General features: G+C 43.4%; 1 protein-coding gene and 1 non-coding gene across 6 annotated transcripts in view; both read right to left on the reverse strand.

The window, feature by feature from the left end:
* The window catches only part of htt (huntingtin), a 29,821-nt gene extending 12,240 nt beyond the window's left edge, over nt 1–17,581 (reverse strand). For 3 of the 5 annotated variants that reach the window (XM_026303458.2, XM_026303455.2, XM_026303460.1), the window contains exons 1-42: nt 17,234–17,581; nt 15,436–15,519; nt 14,821–14,941; nt 14,480–14,539; nt 14,191–14,270; nt 13,791–13,929; nt 13,269–13,410; nt 12,807–12,985; nt 12,515–12,719; nt 11,721–11,798; nt 11,169–11,572; nt 9,161–9,287; nt 8,950–9,065; nt 8,740–8,851; nt 8,439–8,576; nt 8,060–8,218; nt 7,838–7,935; nt 7,616–7,755; nt 7,419–7,482; nt 7,192–7,292; nt 6,879–7,025; nt 6,489–6,609; nt 6,254–6,399; nt 5,971–6,152; nt 5,619–5,842; nt 4,969–5,095; nt 4,766–4,890; nt 4,518–4,628; nt 4,254–4,331; nt 3,486–3,709; nt 3,307–3,385; nt 3,039–3,200; nt 2,895–2,950; nt 2,564–2,712; nt 2,299–2,435; nt 2,072–2,188; nt 1,760–1,882; nt 1,381–1,640; nt 1,117–1,259; nt 723–951; nt 430–571; nt 125–304 (exon numbers count right to left, since the gene is read on the reverse strand). In XM_026303458.2, coding sequence (XP_026159243.1) covers nt 125–304; nt 430–571; nt 723–951; nt 1,117–1,259; nt 1,381–1,640; nt 1,760–1,882; nt 2,072–2,188; nt 2,299–2,435; nt 2,564–2,712; nt 2,895–2,950; nt 3,039–3,200; nt 3,307–3,385; nt 3,486–3,709; nt 4,254–4,331; nt 4,518–4,628; nt 4,766–4,890; nt 4,969–5,095; nt 5,619–5,842; nt 5,971–6,152; nt 6,254–6,399; nt 6,489–6,609; nt 6,879–7,025; nt 7,192–7,292; nt 7,419–7,482; nt 7,616–7,755; nt 7,838–7,935; nt 8,060–8,218; nt 8,439–8,576; nt 8,740–8,851; nt 8,950–9,065; nt 9,161–9,287; nt 11,169–11,572; nt 11,721–11,798; nt 12,515–12,719; nt 12,807–12,985; nt 13,269–13,410; nt 13,791–13,929; nt 14,191–14,270; nt 14,480–14,539; nt 14,821–14,941; nt 15,436–15,519; nt 17,234–17,331 — 5,907 coding nt within the window. In that variant the 5' untranslated portion in view covers nt 17,332–17,581. The remainder of the gene's footprint in view (nt 1–124; nt 305–429; nt 572–722; nt 952–1,116; nt 1,260–1,380; nt 1,641–1,759; nt 1,883–2,071; nt 2,189–2,298; nt 2,436–2,563; nt 2,713–2,894; nt 2,951–3,038; nt 3,201–3,306; nt 3,386–3,485; nt 3,710–4,253; nt 4,332–4,517; nt 4,629–4,765; nt 4,891–4,968; nt 5,096–5,618; nt 5,843–5,970; nt 6,153–6,253; nt 6,400–6,488; nt 6,610–6,878; nt 7,026–7,191; nt 7,293–7,418; nt 7,483–7,615; nt 7,756–7,837; nt 7,936–8,059; nt 8,219–8,438; nt 8,577–8,739; nt 8,852–8,949; nt 9,066–9,160; nt 9,288–11,168; nt 11,573–11,720; nt 11,799–12,514; nt 12,720–12,806; nt 12,986–13,268; nt 13,411–13,790; nt 13,930–14,190; nt 14,271–14,479; nt 14,540–14,820; nt 14,942–15,435; nt 15,520–17,233) is intronic. The other 2 variants (XM_026303459.1, XM_026303456.1) reach the window with 1 other exon arrangement.
* LOC113128914 (small Cajal body-specific RNA 14) lies at nt 4,069–4,198 on the reverse strand. The gene has a single exon (XR_003295558.1).
* Nucleotides 17,582–18,298: the final 717 nt, after the last annotated feature.

Genomic DNA, 18,298 nt, shown 5'->3' on the forward strand with positions numbered 1-18,298 from the left:
AGAGGGTTCAGTTAAAGTATAAAAATAAATAAATAAAGAGAAAGATAAGAGGGAGATGTTAAAATTACATCTGTAATGATAAGGCAGAACATTCTTAGAAACAGGAAGGTAAAGGAATCCTTACTGTTGTGAGGTTGTCACAGCGAGATTGTATGGCCTGGATGAAGAGACCACTGGCAGCTGAGTTGCGGTGCACAGCACTGATGAAATCCTGCACTGGAGGCTCATGGGAAAGACTGATAAGGTCACGCACGTGGTTGACAATCAGCCAGGTCAAATGCTCTGAGTCATGGAGGTTCTGACACTAGAGAGAGATTAAAAATCCACCATGTACATCAACACGAAAACCAAGGCTTGTATAAATCAAGGCATTTTTAATGAACATTGTCAATTTGTGATTTATTGAATCACAAGAATAGTAAGGCTCACCACATAGTCACAGAAAAGGATGAGGGCTCCCCTGCGTACAATCTCTCTGTTGACCACTGCTGACCGGGACTCAGGCTTGTCCTTCTCGCCCTCCCCTGAGGAGTGAGGGCTCAGCAGCTTAGTGCACGAGAGACTGTGTCTCCTGAGATGGGTAAAAAATAGAAAGTTACTGTAAGAGGGAGGTCCCTTGGGTCTTAACCTGAGCTCTTCTCTTGTGATTCTGATGGTGTATGACTAAGGCCTACATAGATACAACCTGACATCAATGAATCCCTCACACACTCTATTCTTACCTGGGCGTCTGGTGAACTTCAGCCCACCAGGAGTAGTTAGTGTAGTTGATAATGAGGAGGACCTGGCACCAGAGCAATACCAGGGAGGGGTGGGTGGTGATTAGAGACTGCACCATGCCATTCAGACCCTCTAAGGCATAGAAGAGACCAGCCTCAGGGCCATTCTGTCCACCGCCATTTTCACCCTTCAGGAGACGGCTAGCTGCAGCTGTTATCCTTCGAAACATCCCTGCAAGCAAAAGAAAAAGGATTTTCACACAGCCTACATTACACTAATTTTGAAGAATATCATGCAGAAATAAGAGTATGGTATAAATTCCATTGCAAAACTTATTTATTCACCATTTCAGGAAAAGAGCAGCAGCATTTAAGAAAAAAATTAAACTGTGCTCACCACTTTTGAAGACATGTATGAGACACATGAGCAGCGTGCCCAGCTGCTGGCAGTAGAAGGTGTGCTGCTGCTCTGTAACGTCCACTTTAACCTGCCTGGAGGAAATGTCATCCAGCAATACCCCGACCAGCTGAAGCAGAAACCTGGAGGGAGGGATAGGGACACATTTCACATGTAAGAGAAAAAAGTTAATTCAAACTTGCAAAAAAGCAGGGAGATGGAATAATATTTCCTTATGTCAGAACAATGAGTGAACACACTAACCTGGCAAACGTTTCTTCGGCTGGGGCTTTTTGCGCCTCGCCATTATCCTCATGGTTATCAAGTGCTTCAGCAGCTGGGGGGTCACTGGGAGAAGGGCGTTGCTGATGGAGGCGACGGACTATGTTGCAGGAGAGGAGATGTGGGGAGAGTGAGAGCTCGTGGACCCGGGATAGGACAATGTCCTCAGTGGACTGGGAGATGAGTACCCTGAGCACTGCCAGGATACCAGACACCCACAGCTGGACTGTAGCCACTGAAGCCTAGAGGAGCAGACGTTTGATTTCAAGCCAACTTTAAATCTTTATTTTGCAAATCACTGAACAAGAAGTATACAAGGTGTATAAGTCAAGAGTCTGTCCAAGTTTGTGTGCTGTCTCACCATGGTGACCGGTATGGTGAACATACTCTTGAGGAGCATGTCCACAGGTCTGAGGGAAGAGGGCGCCACAGTCTCAAACAGAGTGTTCAACACTCCCAGGGCCTCTGGAGAGTCCAGATGCATCTGTGAGGACACAACAGAAACGGTATGTTTAAACCGTCACACCATTTGATTACATATGTTTCTGTTTCAATGGTTACTACTTGTCAGTACGCAACATGTTTTATTCTTATCATAAAATAGCCTGATTTGTATTTGCAGGTAAAAGTGGCAACTAATCAGTAACATATACACCTGCACACATTTTCCCACCTGCTGCTTGGCAATCATGGGAAGTATGATATCAGCAATCTGTCTGGACAATCTCTTCCACTTGTCCTCGTTCTCTTTGTGACACTGCTGCAGTACAAGGATGAACATCTCCAACACCTACACCGCACATGGAAAAGCAGAGAGAAGAGAAAAGAGGGGCTGGAATACTTGACAACATTAGACCAGCTGGACTGACTATGTCTGTTTGCATGTGCTTGTCAACATACCTGATGATGCTGTATCAGTCTGAGCAACATGGAGACCACCACTTCTTTCTGTGTATCCAGCTCTTTGCCTGCATCTGCTTTGTTTGAGCCCCTCAAGACGAACAGGTCATGAACTATTGGCTGCAGGGCTGGGATGGCTGTAAAAGAAGGTAGAAAGAAAATACGTATCACTTCTATTCTGAGGATCATTGCACCCACATACAACCTTTTTACAAATACAAGAAATGATTGAGTATGTGGTGTGTATTGCTTTTGTTCCTCTCACCATGTGTGACAGCTTTCCTGCCGCTTGCCATGATACCATCACACAGCTGGATGATCTTGGGGATGCTGATAATCTGCTTGGAGTGGTAGCGCTCATAAGACAGCAGCACCAGAAAGAAAAAGATGTTGGGAATGATGGCCTCTGAATCTCTGTGTGAGAAGGACCAGGTACAACAGTCTGGTTTACAGAACAGTTTTGTAATACTGGAGACAGTAACACAGTGAAAAAACAAGTTTTAATGAGAAAATCAACACAGTCTAAAAGACACACAGGGATAGGAAACTACCACAATACACTGTTTTTTCAGGATTTAGGGAGGAAGAAAACTGACCTGAATTGTCCCACTTCAATGTACTCAAACTGCTTCAGGACAAAGCCTATGAATACCTAAAACACAAGCAAACATATTCCCTGAGTGACCCAGATTTCACAAGGTAAAGAAACATGCATGAAAAAGGATGTGTGTGATTTTCACCTGATCTGAGTCCAGCAGGCAGTAGTTGACTCTGAGCTGCACAAGCTGAGCGAGCAGGTCCAGCACTTGTCTCTGCAGCGCCACAGAGGTGCTGGTGGTATACTGCTTCAAAGCTTTAATCACCAGTGGCTCAAACAAACGAATGTGGTTGTGGATGGCATTCTGGGAAAACCAAGTGAACAACTTTCAGAACTTAAATGACATGTGGTGTTGTGGCCTACACATTTTTAGCTGTTCACAGTTTGAAACAGAAGCAGGAAGAATGTACCTTGTCTCCTCTGTGGCGTGCTGCATTGGCAATGTTGGACCTCAGCTGGTTGGAAGCTTTTTGCATCACATCAAACCACCTAATAGTGAACATAAAAGATGTTTAAAAGAGTTTTATAATGCTCTGCACATTCTATACAAATGTATTATTGTCAGCGCAGTGCCTGAGCTACAACTCACCCAGAGGTGTCCTGCTCATGCTCAGCCTGGACCATGTTACGGAGACTGGCGTCAGCCAGAGCCTGGGTGAAGTGTGTGTACGGTGCCATGAAGCAGTAGTGGTAGAGGCCTGGTCGAAGACTTGACGAGCCAAGGCGAAGAGCCTTGCCCTGGGAACGGCTAGGCCCACTCAAGACGCCCTCGTACTGGGAGGCCAGATTGGTGCCAAATAGGGTCTTCAACATCTAAAGAGTAAGGACAAGTCTTCAACTATTAGAACAAGGAATAAGATAGCGCTATAACATCTATACTAGATGATATTTCAGTTTTAAACAGTCCAATACTCCACAAAGCTCTGGGCCTGACAGCGTTTAACCCTTTTCTATCTCTGCTCTGCTGTTATTCAGTGAGTTTGGTTTTGCCCAGTACAAATTATATGGCCTACACATACAATAACAAAAGCCTGATGTCATATTATTCTGAATTGAGTTCAATGCCAATGTCAATATTTTTGCATGCCAGGAGCAGCTACAAAGATGGCCATCCAACGAGAATATTACTTTGTGGAGCTCTGTAAATATATATATATATATATATATATATGAATGTATGGAACCATCGCACAGGGAAACCAACACCTTTACAGGCCCTGTCGGCAGGAACCAGCCTCACTCTGTGTGGAGTCACACCAGTTGCAGCACACTGCTCAGTGCAGCAACCATAAAGACTGCCACATAAACACAAATTTTAAACAACAATTCTGCAATAACAGACAAACTGATTACTCACTTGTTGTACACAAACAGTAGCCATGGTTGGTTCTCTGGAGAAGCAGGACTTGAGGTAACCCAAAATTTCCTCCACACACTAACAGAAAACATACATTATCATCTAATATTTCCAGAAAACATCAATTACAGAATACTGTTCTTTGGCATGTACTAATTAAACTAAATAACTTTGTTTCCATAGATCAACTAGTCTAAATTACCCACACCCACTAACATTTACATTTTAGAACTTGTCCAGTAGGGCTGAGAAAGTCATTCGTACCTTACTGATGTCATGTAGTGTGGCCAGCTCCAACAGCTGAGACAGAACGTCTAAAGTAGCACGCAAGAAACCTCCAAACTTCTCCTGGCCACTGTGGAGGTCCAGTGTCACCTGAGAGAGAAAAATAGAGACAAAAACTGTCAACTTCAACACCAGTGCTGCTAACTGATATTTATGCTATCTGTACTTTAAATTCTGCTAACTGATATTTATGCCATCTGTGCTTTAAATTCAATGCATCTTCTGACCTTGTAGTTGGCATGTGTAGCTTTGAGGACATCATAAAGCTTGAGGTAGGGTGGCAGGTGATAAAAGCTGCCAATGGTGCTAGATTTGTTGATGGCTGTTGCCCCTGTGCTGTCTGCTGGTCTACCTGCTCACCAAAAGGACAACTTATTAATTGTTCGAGGGCACTCAGAAAGATGATCCATAAATGCATTAGGGCATGTACCTGTGTTGACCTCAGTGCTTTTCTTTGGACTCATAGGGGCAGCACTGGGCTCAGCAGCATCCTTCTCCTTGCCTTTTCTCCGAATGGGACTGAGAGAGGGGGTGTTGCTCAGGGAGGGGAGGGTGGCCTACAAAATAGGGTATAGAGTATAAGTGGGCTTCCTGCACATGTGATTTCTATCCGTAATAAAATTGTGGCTTACAAATAACACTTAGATTATAAGGGTTAGGGTTAGACCCTGACCAATATGTGTTTTTTGGGGCTGATGCCAATATTATGAAGTAAAAATTATATATATATATAAAATAATATATCGATATATCGGCAGATAGTATTTATGTTTATATTATTGTACAGTACCAGTCAAAACTTTGGATACACTTGCATAGGCAATGGCATTTCAATTTGTGTGTCCAAACTTTTGACTGGTACTGTATATAGAATACAGCATACATATACATAAACACACACACATAAACGCATTTTAAACGCACGTTAAAAAATGTTAATATCTGCAGCATATTCGCCGATATGATATATCTGTGATAGGCTCATATTGGCCCATAGAAGCGGCAAAATGATATCGCCTCCATCAGCAACGCCCTTTCTCTAATTATAGGCTAATCAAACAAAACAGCAAAAGACCTTACCTTAACTGCTGGTCCTGGTGGTGTATCATCTAGCACATGAGCGCATATGTTGAGGACCTTCAGCAGGTGGGAAAAAAGCTGCTCCACCATGGCCACCAGAGAGCGCTCCGACAGCGCTGGCCAGGGATCCTCCATCTTATTTGGGCCTCCAGTGGTGTTTGTGTTCCCACCAGTGCCCTCCTCCTCTCCAGCCCAAGGATTGCGCATGCATTTAGGAGCCACAGCTGAAAACATGATTGTGAGACAGATTAATCAAGCTTTGTTAATCAAGTGTATTTTTAAAAATGATTATTTAGTAAATCATTATTTCAAGCTACATAAACAGAGTAAAATGTTTTATGCTACTACCAACCAGCAAGCAGATTGCCAGAAAGCAAAAGTGCCTCCTGGTGTGCTGAAAGATCCAGGGGAAACCAAGCAGAGGAGAGTAAGGAGAGGACCATGTTAGCCATTCCCACTGTCAGAGTCCTCCGCTCAGTGTCTGGGGCAGATGAACTGGCTGAAGAAGCAGGTGCACTGCTAGCCTGTGACAAACTGCCAAACAGAGATACAAAGACAGTTTATGAATGTATCAAAATGTACAACTTTAAATGTATAGGTACAGGAAGGATCCACAAGGAGGGGGGTACACAAACCTGAGGGCCCTGCCCCTGCTGCGATTGAGACTAGAGCGGGAAGAAAAGTTGCTACTCGAGCTAACGTAGCCGCAGTGCCAGCCTGTGCTCCACGTACACACTGGGAAATTTGAAGCCAGGAGGCACAAAGCCTCACAGCAGCCAAACTGTAGAAAATCAGACAGAGGAACGGAGTTTATGGAAAAACACTTAGCAGACAAAGTAGGTAAAGTCTTATGCATGTCTGGAATCTTACAGTTAGGGCTCTGGAGGTAGAGGAGGTGAAAGCGTGAGAGACAGCAGCAACAACCCTGGACAAATTGTTCTCGAATGTGACATCTGACACAGTGTTGGACAGGTTGTAGCCTCTGTACGTCCTAGCAGAGAAGACAGTTCAGCTCCTCAGATATTATGTTCTGTGGTTTTGTCATGAGCTTTGTTTTAAAGTGAACAAGCTGACCAGAAAGTGTTTCTAATAAATTCCAAGTAGTTCAGGGCTTGAAAATGAGAGAGCCAACATTCGTCAAAGTACCAGTTTCAGAGGTTTGTGCAAGAAGATAAAACAGTCACAGGACTGAAAAATATTTCTTAGGGATAACCTTGATAGACAAGATGTGACTTCGTATAAGTACACAAGTGTAACTACCTTGTGATTGTGCTAACTGTAAACTGGGAGGGGGGCTGTGTCTCATGCATGAGTAGCTGCAGGTACACTGAACTCTGGTCCCGGGCAATAGCCACCACTGGGTCCACCTGGCCTTGGTCACAGTCATAGAACAACCTGGGGACCAGTCTGTTGGGGAGAGAGAGAGACACATAAGGGAAAGTCTAGAGAAGAGAAAAAGTAATTAAATAAAACTGTTTTAATAATTTTACTCAAATCAACTCATATACTTGAGCAAAGTCCAGTACAAGAAGGATGTGTAACAGAAATGACTCTATATGTAAAGACACCATACCTGCTGACAGCAGAGGCAGCCACGTGTCGTACCCTTGGATCATCATCTCCCAACAAATGGATGACCACATCATTTAGGACTCTGTCCTGTAGCCGCAGCCGCTAAACAGACAAACAGGACAAATGATTAAATCGCAAGAAGCTCAACCTGAAAACGAAAAAAAGAAACATCCTGCATGTGTGCCTTTTGCGCCCCATTGTGCAATGAAGGCAGAATGGCAAACCTACCCCAGTGTAGTGATGATCTCCTTTGTGCAAAGTCTCAGTGTTTCTCTCCAAGAAATTAACTAACCTAAAAGACAGCAACATAACACTGTAACAGATGCTGTTAAGCTGGAGGATATAGTGATTTTTAACATGCAATAGTAAGATATCTAAGTGAGTAAGACAAAAAAAAAAAAAAAAAAGAGCTAAATCTATCCTACCGGAAGTCCATTTCAGCCAGGGTCTCTAAGAGCTCAGTGCGAACAAGCCAATAGGAAGACTCTCTGAGAGCCAGCAGGTCTATCACCAACTGCAGGCCAAGCTCACTCATGGTACTGCTGCACACTGTCATGATACAGTGCTGAAACACATACATAAAGGCAGGTCAGATTTACAAAACACAAATAGCTCACAAATTACAGACACATGTGTCCAGATCCTACCCTCACTGCAGAACAAGCCATCTTGCAGGTAACGGAGGATTCATCTTTCAGAGTTTTATGGAGCAAAGGCACCAAGTCCACCAGGGACAGAGGGTTACCTGGAAAGAAGCAGGACAGCCAGGTGAGAACAGCAATATTAACTATGATCCAAGGTTTCAACAGGTTAGTACCAAGACTAACATATCTGTGCACCCCTACCAGCATACACGCACACACACAAACCTGTTGCATTCTGTACACTGGCCAGCCAGGTGTTTATGTTGTAGCGTGTTTTGGTGAGTGCAGCCTGTATGATGGCTCCACAGAGGATGGCTGTGGCCCCTCGGATCTGAGGGTCCCCATGGTTGATGAGGCCCAGCACATCAGTGATATACTGTTGCTCTGCAAGGACAAAGATGATGATGCTGAAGGCTCATAGCTAGAAACTTCAACAAATATATTTTCCAGTAATGAACAACTGCACTGAAACTGTGACCTCTGTGGTTGAGTGACATTTCATACTGATATTAATTCACTCTATGACGCTGACCCGATTAAAGATGCATTTCCTATTCAGGTGTCAGATCTAAACAGGAATTGTCTTAAACATTTTTACCCATACCATCTGTTGGAATGCCGTCCAGCGGCTCCAGGTAGAGAGAATTAAAGAAGGCTTCAGGATGCAGTGCTGCCGCTGCCCCAATGCAGCTAACTGCCAGAGCCTTAACACTCACTCGCACCTCCTTGTCAGTGATGAGACCTGAGGGGAAGAAAAAAAAAAAAAAAAAAACAGAGCAAAGATCATGGTAGACAACCAAGTGATCCCTTTTTTTTTTTTTAAATATATAATTGCTTATACTTTTCAGATTCAATTTTACTCAGATTTCTCTTACTATCTCCAACTTTTGAAAGTCCACACTTACCATTCTTCTGTCCTGTCAGTAAGAAAGAAGCAGCAAGAAGTCGTACACAGTGCACCAGTGGCTCCACCCCCTGGTCTGTATAATGTCCAATTGAACCCTTTATCCGTGATGGCTGAGAGGCCGGCAGAGACAATCAGACAACCATAGAATAAATTTGTTGTTGTTCTTCCACCATAGAAAGCCAGCATGAAGGTTTTTGTTCATTTTTACCTTGTTGTCAGGTTCTGGTTCAGCAGGTTCCTCCTTTGGGATGAAGCGGTCCACGCTGCTGTCTGAGCCCTGCCGGTTGTGACCTCTTCCTTCGAACAGATGAGGCTTGCTCAGAGCTGAAAACAGATCTTTGCATCAGTAAGCAGGGAAGTGTCTTCATTTAAAACCAGTCTTTCTGAGTTTGTGCGCTCAATGGTGTACACACACATACCCAGTGCTGACTGCAGGAACGGTTCTGGTGGTTCCTCTTGGGAGGAAGGTGCTGTCCCTTCATCTTCTTCATCCTGTAGTGTCCCGATCTGCATTCCCGAATACTGACTCTCACTGCCATCCAACACCTTAAACACAGGCACACAAAACAACCATCTCCAGAAGGGAACCAAACTCAGTTACAGATACAACAGTTAGTCTGAAATAGAACCACATGCAAAGGAAACCTAAAGACTTTCTGACCAATTCATTATTGAGGTAGATTTGCCAGGTTAAACACAAGGACACAGCTAAACAAATGACTCAAACAAACACTTCCCTCTTAAAGCTGCACTGAATCATGCTTGGATCCAACGCAATTTATAGCAAATCAACTGCATACAGGATAAAGCACAGGCTTGCAAACACTTCAATTATGGTTGTCACAATCCGCCAGATGAAGAGCAAGCTTTTGATCCAAACCACCTGACCGAACTTCCCCAAAGATTCAGAGTATGGTTTTTACTTTTAATTGCAAGATAAACCACTTAAAGTACACGACCAGACTCCATTCGACTAAAATATATCTAAGAAGTACTCTTGAGGAATTTGAAATAATTCTTTTTCTCCTGGTTTAGCTTGCAATGGAACAAAAGCCTGTCACAGCGTCTCAAAAGGGTAGAGGGAACCCAATCTGAAGACCGAACAATTAAGCAACAAACAGGCTCCATGCTTTTGAAGATCATGGCAAGCTAGAAACATGGGATATCTGGATTGCTTGTCTTGTTAAAGGACTTTCAAAAGCATCATGTTTTTAGATGGGAATCACTGGGAAACAAGGAAAAGAAGAGGACTGTTCTACTGTCAATGGCAGTACAGAAGGGAAAAAGTAGCAATAAGCAGGGTAAATTTTGCATGTGTTCAGATGAAAAAACGGATGAAGAAAGTCAAAGGTTTCCAGACAGGCAAGCCCCTCACATTCTGTTCAAAGTGTCCAATTGGCTGACCTTGTCACTAGTGCTAGAGGAGGAGGTGGCATAGAAGGAGGAAGAAGAGGAAAAAGAGAAAGAAGACGACGAAGAGGAAGCAGTGTAGACAGAAGAGTCGCTGTCTGTGGCATCGGGACCCTCGGTGGATGTTGGCGAGGGTGGGGATGGCTCAATCACCTGCGGCAATGGAGTGCGCGACTGCGGCGAAGTGAGGAGAAGGATAAAGAAGAGGGACCATAGAGGTAGAATTGTTAGAATGGACAATTGCACACTAAGTGTCTTTGGTCTTTGGGACCTCCTACTGTCCAGATGACTGAACCAAGGGTGCAATTTAACATCTCCAATGTGTTGTACAAGTGGTTTGCATGTTGTATTGCAGTAATTACTTATTGTATACTCGTCATTTTGACATGAATACATTCAGGACATTTTCTTCTGAAAATTACACATATTAAACTTAAGGAAGAGATAATTCCACATTCACAGCAACATGTTCTTTTTAAACGGTATTTATGGGTATTGGCCATAACAAGACAAGCATCCTGAGAAGTTGTCAGGCCTATATTTAAAGTTCTGACGTAACTTCAAGTCACAGTGAAGTCACACGACTGATCTCTTCTGTCTCCATACTGGCTCAGAAAAATTTACTTCAGTATGGCATGGCCTAAACTGAAGCTCATAGCTCTTCATAATGTAGGATATCAGCTGAAAGAATTTCCACTACATTTCGTAGGTAATGGGCTAAAACCTGCAAAACCACTTATACAGAACTTTAAGGCTTAAAAACTGTGGAAAATTGAAGCAAGAATGAAAATTGTGTCCATTCTAGAAATCCTATTTCTACGGCATGCACTGGAGCATCATTCTAAGACTGGAAACTGCGCCATTAAGGACAAATCAGTGGTAATGACATGGAAATGATAAGGACATAGAAATGAAGTCTGTCCTCTGTACTGCACACACAAACAGAAGTAGAGCACTTCATGTTCAAGCTAGCATCCCAAAGCAAACAAAATCTCATGCCCAGACAATCACACTGACCAGCTCTGCTACATCTGAAGGGGTGACAGCTGAGTCCGGGCCCTCTGTGGTAGTCTGTGAGGAGTCGCTTGGTGGAAGTGAACGATCGTTAGCGCCTAGGAGTGTCCCACCTTCACCTAAAGGGCCGCCCTCTGGCGTGACATTTTCTGGTGTAGTGTAGTCAGCCGTCTCCGGGGTGACGTTGGCTCCACCGCTGGAGCTCTGACTCAGCATCTCCTCCTCATTGTCATTGGGTGACTCGGGAGTGTCTGATGCAGATGTGCCACCTCCGCCGCCACCCTGCTCTGACGAGGCACTGAGGTCCACAGAATCGCCAGGCTGCAGTGTATGCTGGGAGGAGCGTGGCTGCTCAGTGATGATGTCAACCTGGGCTGAGGTGGGACCATCTGCACCAACAACTGATGCTGAAGGAAAGAAATACATACAAACACTTTTTTTTTTCCCTCCCCCACACTCTAGACTGAGGCCTACATTCAAATGAGAAGTACTGTTGGTAGGACTGCCACAGTTGCCTTTTAATATGTATTCTGCCACCTGGTGGGTCTTCCTCACCTGTGAAGGCACCAGTGGTGACGTCGGTCCTCTCAGGGTCATCCTCCAACCCCTCCTCCTCCCCAGACAGCATTTTACCTGGAAACAACAGGTTTAACATCAGCAAATGACATTGGCATTAACAGCAGTTTAAGACAGGTAAAAACACTGAAACCTCGGTGTGGACAACTTCCTTCCAGCTGAGTGGATTCTAAAGAAAAGCCAGGAGCAATCTCACATATTTTTGGAATCCTGTTACTGGACATATGCATTAACATCCAAATATTACATAAACAATTTAGAGGAAAATCAACTGCCTTCAGTGAGTCAGCTGGAGGTAAATTTACCCACGCCCTGTCTGGAACATATGTAAGAGGGTAGAGCACGGCAGAGGAGATAAATTGAGTAGTCACCTCTCTGTTTCCTGAGAAGGAGTGGACTGCAGGAAGACCCTCCCCCTGCTGCAAATGGCAGGAAATAGGAAGTAGAAACAGGAGGTGAGGAAGAGAAAAGCAGCAAAAGCTACAAAAGGCTCATAGGAAACAGCAACAGTTATTTCCAGACAACGGGGAATGAGTTAGCAAGCAAAGAAAAAGGCCACAAACCAGTCCAGAGCAGAAACCAGAGAAGAACACCAACACATTTTGTTTGACATAATGTCCTGGCAAAGTCAGTAAGTATGGGTTAATGAATTAAAAGCTACCTGAAGCAGAACATTTACATCCCCACTGCCAGATAAAACACTGCAGGGCCACATTATAAAGTAAAAGCAGATAACAAGTATTCATTAGCACAGTCCCAACTGATTGATTTACCAATGAGCTCGAGGATGCTGCCGGAGCGGGAGCGGCTCTCGATGTCCTGGCGAAACACGGTGGCACGTGGGATGCTGCCAGCAGTGATGAGTATGTGCAGAAGCTCTGGTGGGGGAGTCCTGAACACCTGCTGCAGGAGCTCCAGAGCCGCTGTGACTACATTGTGATCCCAGTGCTGTGTGTAGTGTAGGGTCAGCTCATACACCTTGAGACACATACAGAAAAGTGAGCCAAAACTCAAAGAAAACTGACTCACTTTACGACATGCACACAATCGCGCTCTTCCCTCTACCTGTAGCAGTTGTTCAGGTGTTGACTGTACGTCAGCCTCCTTCCTGGTGACTCCAAAACTTCCTTTGAGGCTGGTGGTGTTGACTTGCTGCTGCAGCAGAGGCATCAGGTAGCGGAGGGTAAGCAGCACGCCCAAAATCAGATGGCTGGGGTGCTCTTCATCCACTGGAACCAACAGACCTGGAGACAGGAAGGACAGAGTCAGCAATTGTGTTTCCCAGGTATATTTGAATGTCGGTATCATGTGTACTATGCCTAAAAACATTTATGCTACTTGAAATAAACTTAACATGCCGGTAATAAGTAAAACACTAAGTTAGGCAAGTGTGTTTACAACATGGTTTTATGTTTACAACTTCTGAAGTGTGTCCATGTGTTTATGCTTAAGTGTACAAAAATGTACAGCAAGTATTTAATTGTCCACTACAGTTTGTGTGGGAGTGGGGGTCTTTGTTTGTCCTACCCAGCAGCACATTAAGGAGCCAGGTGTAAAAGTAGCTGGTACGTCTGGAGTGTTGGCACACACTGACGGCTGAGCTGGCTGCCGTCCTCCTGATGGTCGGGGAGCTGGACTTCAGGTTGGCCACAAACGACTTCAGCAGCACCTGAGACAAAAAGTGTTACACTACAATGAAAGCAGGCTGTCAGGATGTACAGATATGCATTTGCGTTACCTTTAGTGGCATCCACTTACAACTTCCATTTCCTGTTTTTGTATCTATATCTATAAACAATATAGTTTATGCATAATAATCTAGACATCAATTTTGCCTTTTAGCTGTAATATTTTATGGCTGTTTAATTAAAATTCATTTTTAACAGGATTCAAGGAAGCAGTCCATCCAACCCAAACGGAGGATTTAATTTCAACTACTATAAACATGTCTTTCAGATAAACCAAGTTAAGCTTATGCTTGGATGGATGGATGAATGGATTATCTAATCCTAAAAATGTAATTTCCACAGCATTTCTTTGTGCCAATACCTTGATCTCTCCATCATTGGCAAAGTGTCCTAAAGCCACCATAATCTTGGGCACTGCTGCAGAAAGCGTCTCTTGCACTGTCTCCTCCTGCCGCTTCGTGATTCTGGTGAGGCACGGCAGCAGGTTGACAAAGTAGGGTCTGCACCACAAGGGGGAGATGGAGGGAGGGAGAAGTATGAAACAGAACAAAAATTAAAGAAAGGAGAAAAAACGAGCTTGAAGCATAGATGGATCACATCACTGTTACTGTTACTCCAAAACAGAAAACTGAACCATACAATTGTTAAAAACTACTTTAACGTATCTTTAGGCAACAGCTTTACAATTTCGAGGGCATGGAGCATAGAATGAGAGAAATATACATCTAAATGAAGTAAAAAGCTGACATTTGAGTGGATACCTGCATTTCTGTGGTCTGATGAGGTGGGCAAGCTCCGCAAACCTCCACAAAGCAGCCCTTAGACTCCGAGAGGCACCATTCTACAGAGATACAAAAACCATTCATATCATCATAAGCATCGTCACCACTTCTAGTACCTCTGCTGGTACTAGAAGTGGTGACCAGCAGAGGTACTAAAAGTGGTACTAGAGGTACTAGTATATCTTTAGAGTAGAGTTTCAATCAAACCTGGGTGATCAGTTTATGAGTGCATAACAAAGTGCCTCATGACATAAACATGTCTCATTACCTTCTTAATTTCTTTGTACAGCTCCAACTGAAGCCTAGGCAGGTTGGAGTCCATCAGTGCCTGAAGATAAAAGTTACAAATAATAATCATGAGAAAAATGTATCATTAAAATAGGTCATTAAATAATCAGATTTCTAACTGCATAAATGCATTTAAAAACAATATTAATATGTTAACACATCTGATCGACATCACCCAAACCTAGGGACGTTACCCTGTAAGTGTCCTCAGTACAAACCTATTGTAATTAACTGGAACTTATTACTTATTAACTTATTACTGGAAATGTAATGAAGAATATTGAAAAGGGCCTGGTAAAGGGTTTAAACGTTCCTGCTCACTTTTATGATTTTATTGAGGCACTCATCGGCTACCATCCGGACATCTGATTCACTGTCATCACTGCAGAGCAGGAACATCTCCATAGCGATGCCCAGCAGTTTCTGAAACTCTGGAGATGTTCTGCTCCCAGGACCATAGACAGGAAAATAAAAGAAAATCAGGAAAATGTCATTACACACATATGTATCTAACTTTAAACAGAAATTGGTTGTATATTTCAATTACACTATTCTGAACTGTTCACAAATATCAATGCTTAATTAAAGTGAAAACTCAACAAGTGACATTCTTCCATTCAGCTTCTGTCAAACACTTATGCACACAGATTAGTCCTGGAGTATCTGGATGGTTTATCAGATTTTATGCAATGGGATAAGTTTTTAATAAAGAATTACTGGCAGTTAAGCTCATAACTGGGTCTGAACCACCAGGAGTTTTGTGTCCCTGGTGTGAGAGAACTGAACTCAGTTCTAGACATAAATAAAGCCTAAGGATTGATATGCTGTAAACTAATAATCCGAAGTGGCAAATTTTGTACTTTGGTAAATTTTTTACTACACAGTTAGTTGTATAAGTTAATTTAAAAAACATTTTGTTCAAATAACAAGACCTACCTCAGAGAGTGAGCCACAATATTTTCACATATTGTCAAACAGTGGGTTACTCTATCCTTTTTTGTGGTAGCCTGTTCCTTTTTCCTGGGAAAGAGGAAAGATGGGGAGTGTGAGGAGAAGGGAAAGGAAACAAGAGGCAGCAAAGGACAAAATAGGGCTTTAGTTAAATCTTTCGCAAAACTGCACAATGACTAGAATACTGACTATAAGTCAATAGCAACTAATAAACTAATGTAAAACTGCTAACCTTTGTACAGAGAAGGCTTTGTTATTTACCTCATTCATTTAAATGATGTGGACATGTTTACTGAAGGTAAACTGTCTAAACACTACAGCCATTGTACATATGCAACTACTACTCAGAGATGAAGCAGTCCTGCTGCTACACTGATCGCATCATGATAGCACTGCATCGTGAATAAAACTGACTCGATCACAACCTGCTGCAATGTCACACACTGAGGGAAGGGAACGATAATCACAAGTGCAGGGCCACTCCAGCTTTGGCTGCAGAAGCTCAGTGCATGATGGGAGGGACCTGGCTTTCCCCTAGGCTGTCCTTATCGACTCCCCACATTTAAAAACGTACTAAGTTTCAAGTGCAACTGCATCCAGAATAAAAGCTTTCCATCTTACTTAGATGACAGATTGACACTATTGTGACACAGTAACAGCATGGTTAATAACGTACGTCTATCCATCCATCAATTCATTATCTATACCCACTTATTCCTACTTAGGGTCACAGGGATCTCCTGTAGCCTATCCCAGCTCTCTTTGGGTGAAACATGTCACCAGTCCATCACAGGGTCACATACAAACGAAAAATCACACCAATTACATGTCACCTATCAATCTGACATGTATGTTTTTGGACTGTGGGGGAAACCACAGAGTACCAGGAGAAAACCCACGCAAGCACAAGGAGAACATGCAAACTCCACAAAGAATGGCCCCTGATGGGTCTACCAGGAACCTTCTTGCTGTGAGGCAACAGTGCTGACCACCAAGTCACCATGCTGCCCTTTGATTAATAACATGCTCAATTAAATTCAGTAAAAAGTGTCCAACAACAATACTAAGGACCACTGTGAGAATACTGCACGGCATTCACATGTAACCTAACTTGTAACTTCAACATGACTGACTTGGCTTAATTATATATTTGAAAAGGTGGAAAGCTGTCACAGACTGTTTGACGTGTGATCCTTGAATGAAAGAGTCTGCTTCTGTGAGCAGGAACACAACTGAACATTGAACATGCAGCCCTAATCACCGCAGCACCTCTTGCTCGGAGGATCGGGATTGGGAACTACTGACGGGCGTAATGACGTCAGTTGGGGAGAACACCGTGTACCTGATCATGGCCAAAAGTAGCTATAATATTATTATTATTCATGTGCAATTTACTACATAGCGTTACTCTCAAATCGTTAACACAACTCGTCCTCCCGAGATTAATTTATAAAGCAGACAATGAAGCTTTTACTGACTCCCTGGCGCTCTTCTCAGGTGCGTGGGCTTCAGTTAACGGACGCCTCCAGTTTCGTCTGCTTAATCTGCTTAATGTTAGCTGACACTAGGACAACCTTAATGTCCAGGCAATGAGCCTCATTCTGCACTGGTGCAGTGCCTGACAATAGGCAGGTCTAAAATAGCAGAGGGGTTTAAATAGCAGCTTTAACTAACTAAAGCGTAAGCAGTTAGCTTCAAGCTAGCTAACTCTTAAAGCGTGGCTAACCGAGGAGCAGCAGCGTTAGCTAGCGAGCTAGGCTGCCTGTGTAGCAGAGACACTTACTGCCTCTGGGCAAGCTCCTCGGCGGTTGGTGGTCCCTGTTGTTGCTGGAAGGACTTCAGAGACTCAAAGGCCTTCATTAGCTTTTCCATGGTGGCCATTTTAGCAGCCAGCAATGGGCAGACTAGCTCAGCAGGCTAACAGTTACTGCAGAAGCTAGCTGACCAGTTAGCGCACGGACAGAGCGAGCGGTGCGTAGTGCGACGAGAGTGCTAACACTGCTCGCGACGACGACCACCGGCTGTCCGCCTTATCTTCGTCCCAGGTGTCTCTTATAGTTTCACAGTGTTGCCCCGAAATAACGACAATAAGCCATCTTTGATGCAGCGTTACGTTCCCCCGACAAATCACACCAGGAAGTGGCATAAGTGACAGCTTCACACAGAGAGGCGGGGTGTCACATCATTGGCCAATCAGACTGCGGTTTTAAGTTGAGTGGCCTGACAAAGAACCAATGAGTGACTGAGTTTTTTTCTTTTGTTGTTATTGTTGCTGTCACGGGACCGCTGAGATCCAGATTGTTTAAAAACAAATTTGGGCACTGCCGATATTTTAGCTGGCTTTATAGCGCACACAGGAGGATGATAGGCTAATTAAATCAGGGATAAAAACTCATGCATAGAAGTCTTACTCATTCCCAACCTTCACATGGACAGTTATAAAGCAGCTTAATGTACAGCAAAGGCATGATCACAGAGCTGACTGACTAAATGTCAGTTTCACACTAAGGTAAGAGGGAACAGACTTCATTTGGCACAGAATGTCCTCCTCCAAAGCCTTGTAATCTAGCCCTAACTCGTACTGTACCCACCATCTGTGATTAACTGAGAGAAGATGGGAGTGATTGGAGAATAGTAACAGCCCAATGAAAAGACATCTCTAACTTTAATCTATAATGAATTCTTACATAATGGTTTAAGAAAGTAACAAGTATTTTAATAAACTTCTACTTGTAGAAAAATCCTCTAATTTAGGCTCTGTATATAATATAATGTAAATCATAGCAGTATGAGAGTATTTGTTTACTCATCCTGCCTAACTACAGATAAAGTAAGATATGACATAAAT

The sequence above is a fragment of the Mastacembelus armatus genome, chromosome 1, assembly GCF_900324485.2.
Source record: "Mastacembelus armatus chromosome 1, fMasArm1.2, whole genome shotgun sequence".
Lineage (NCBI taxonomy): Eukaryota > Metazoa > Chordata > Actinopteri > Synbranchiformes > Mastacembelidae > Mastacembelus > Mastacembelus armatus.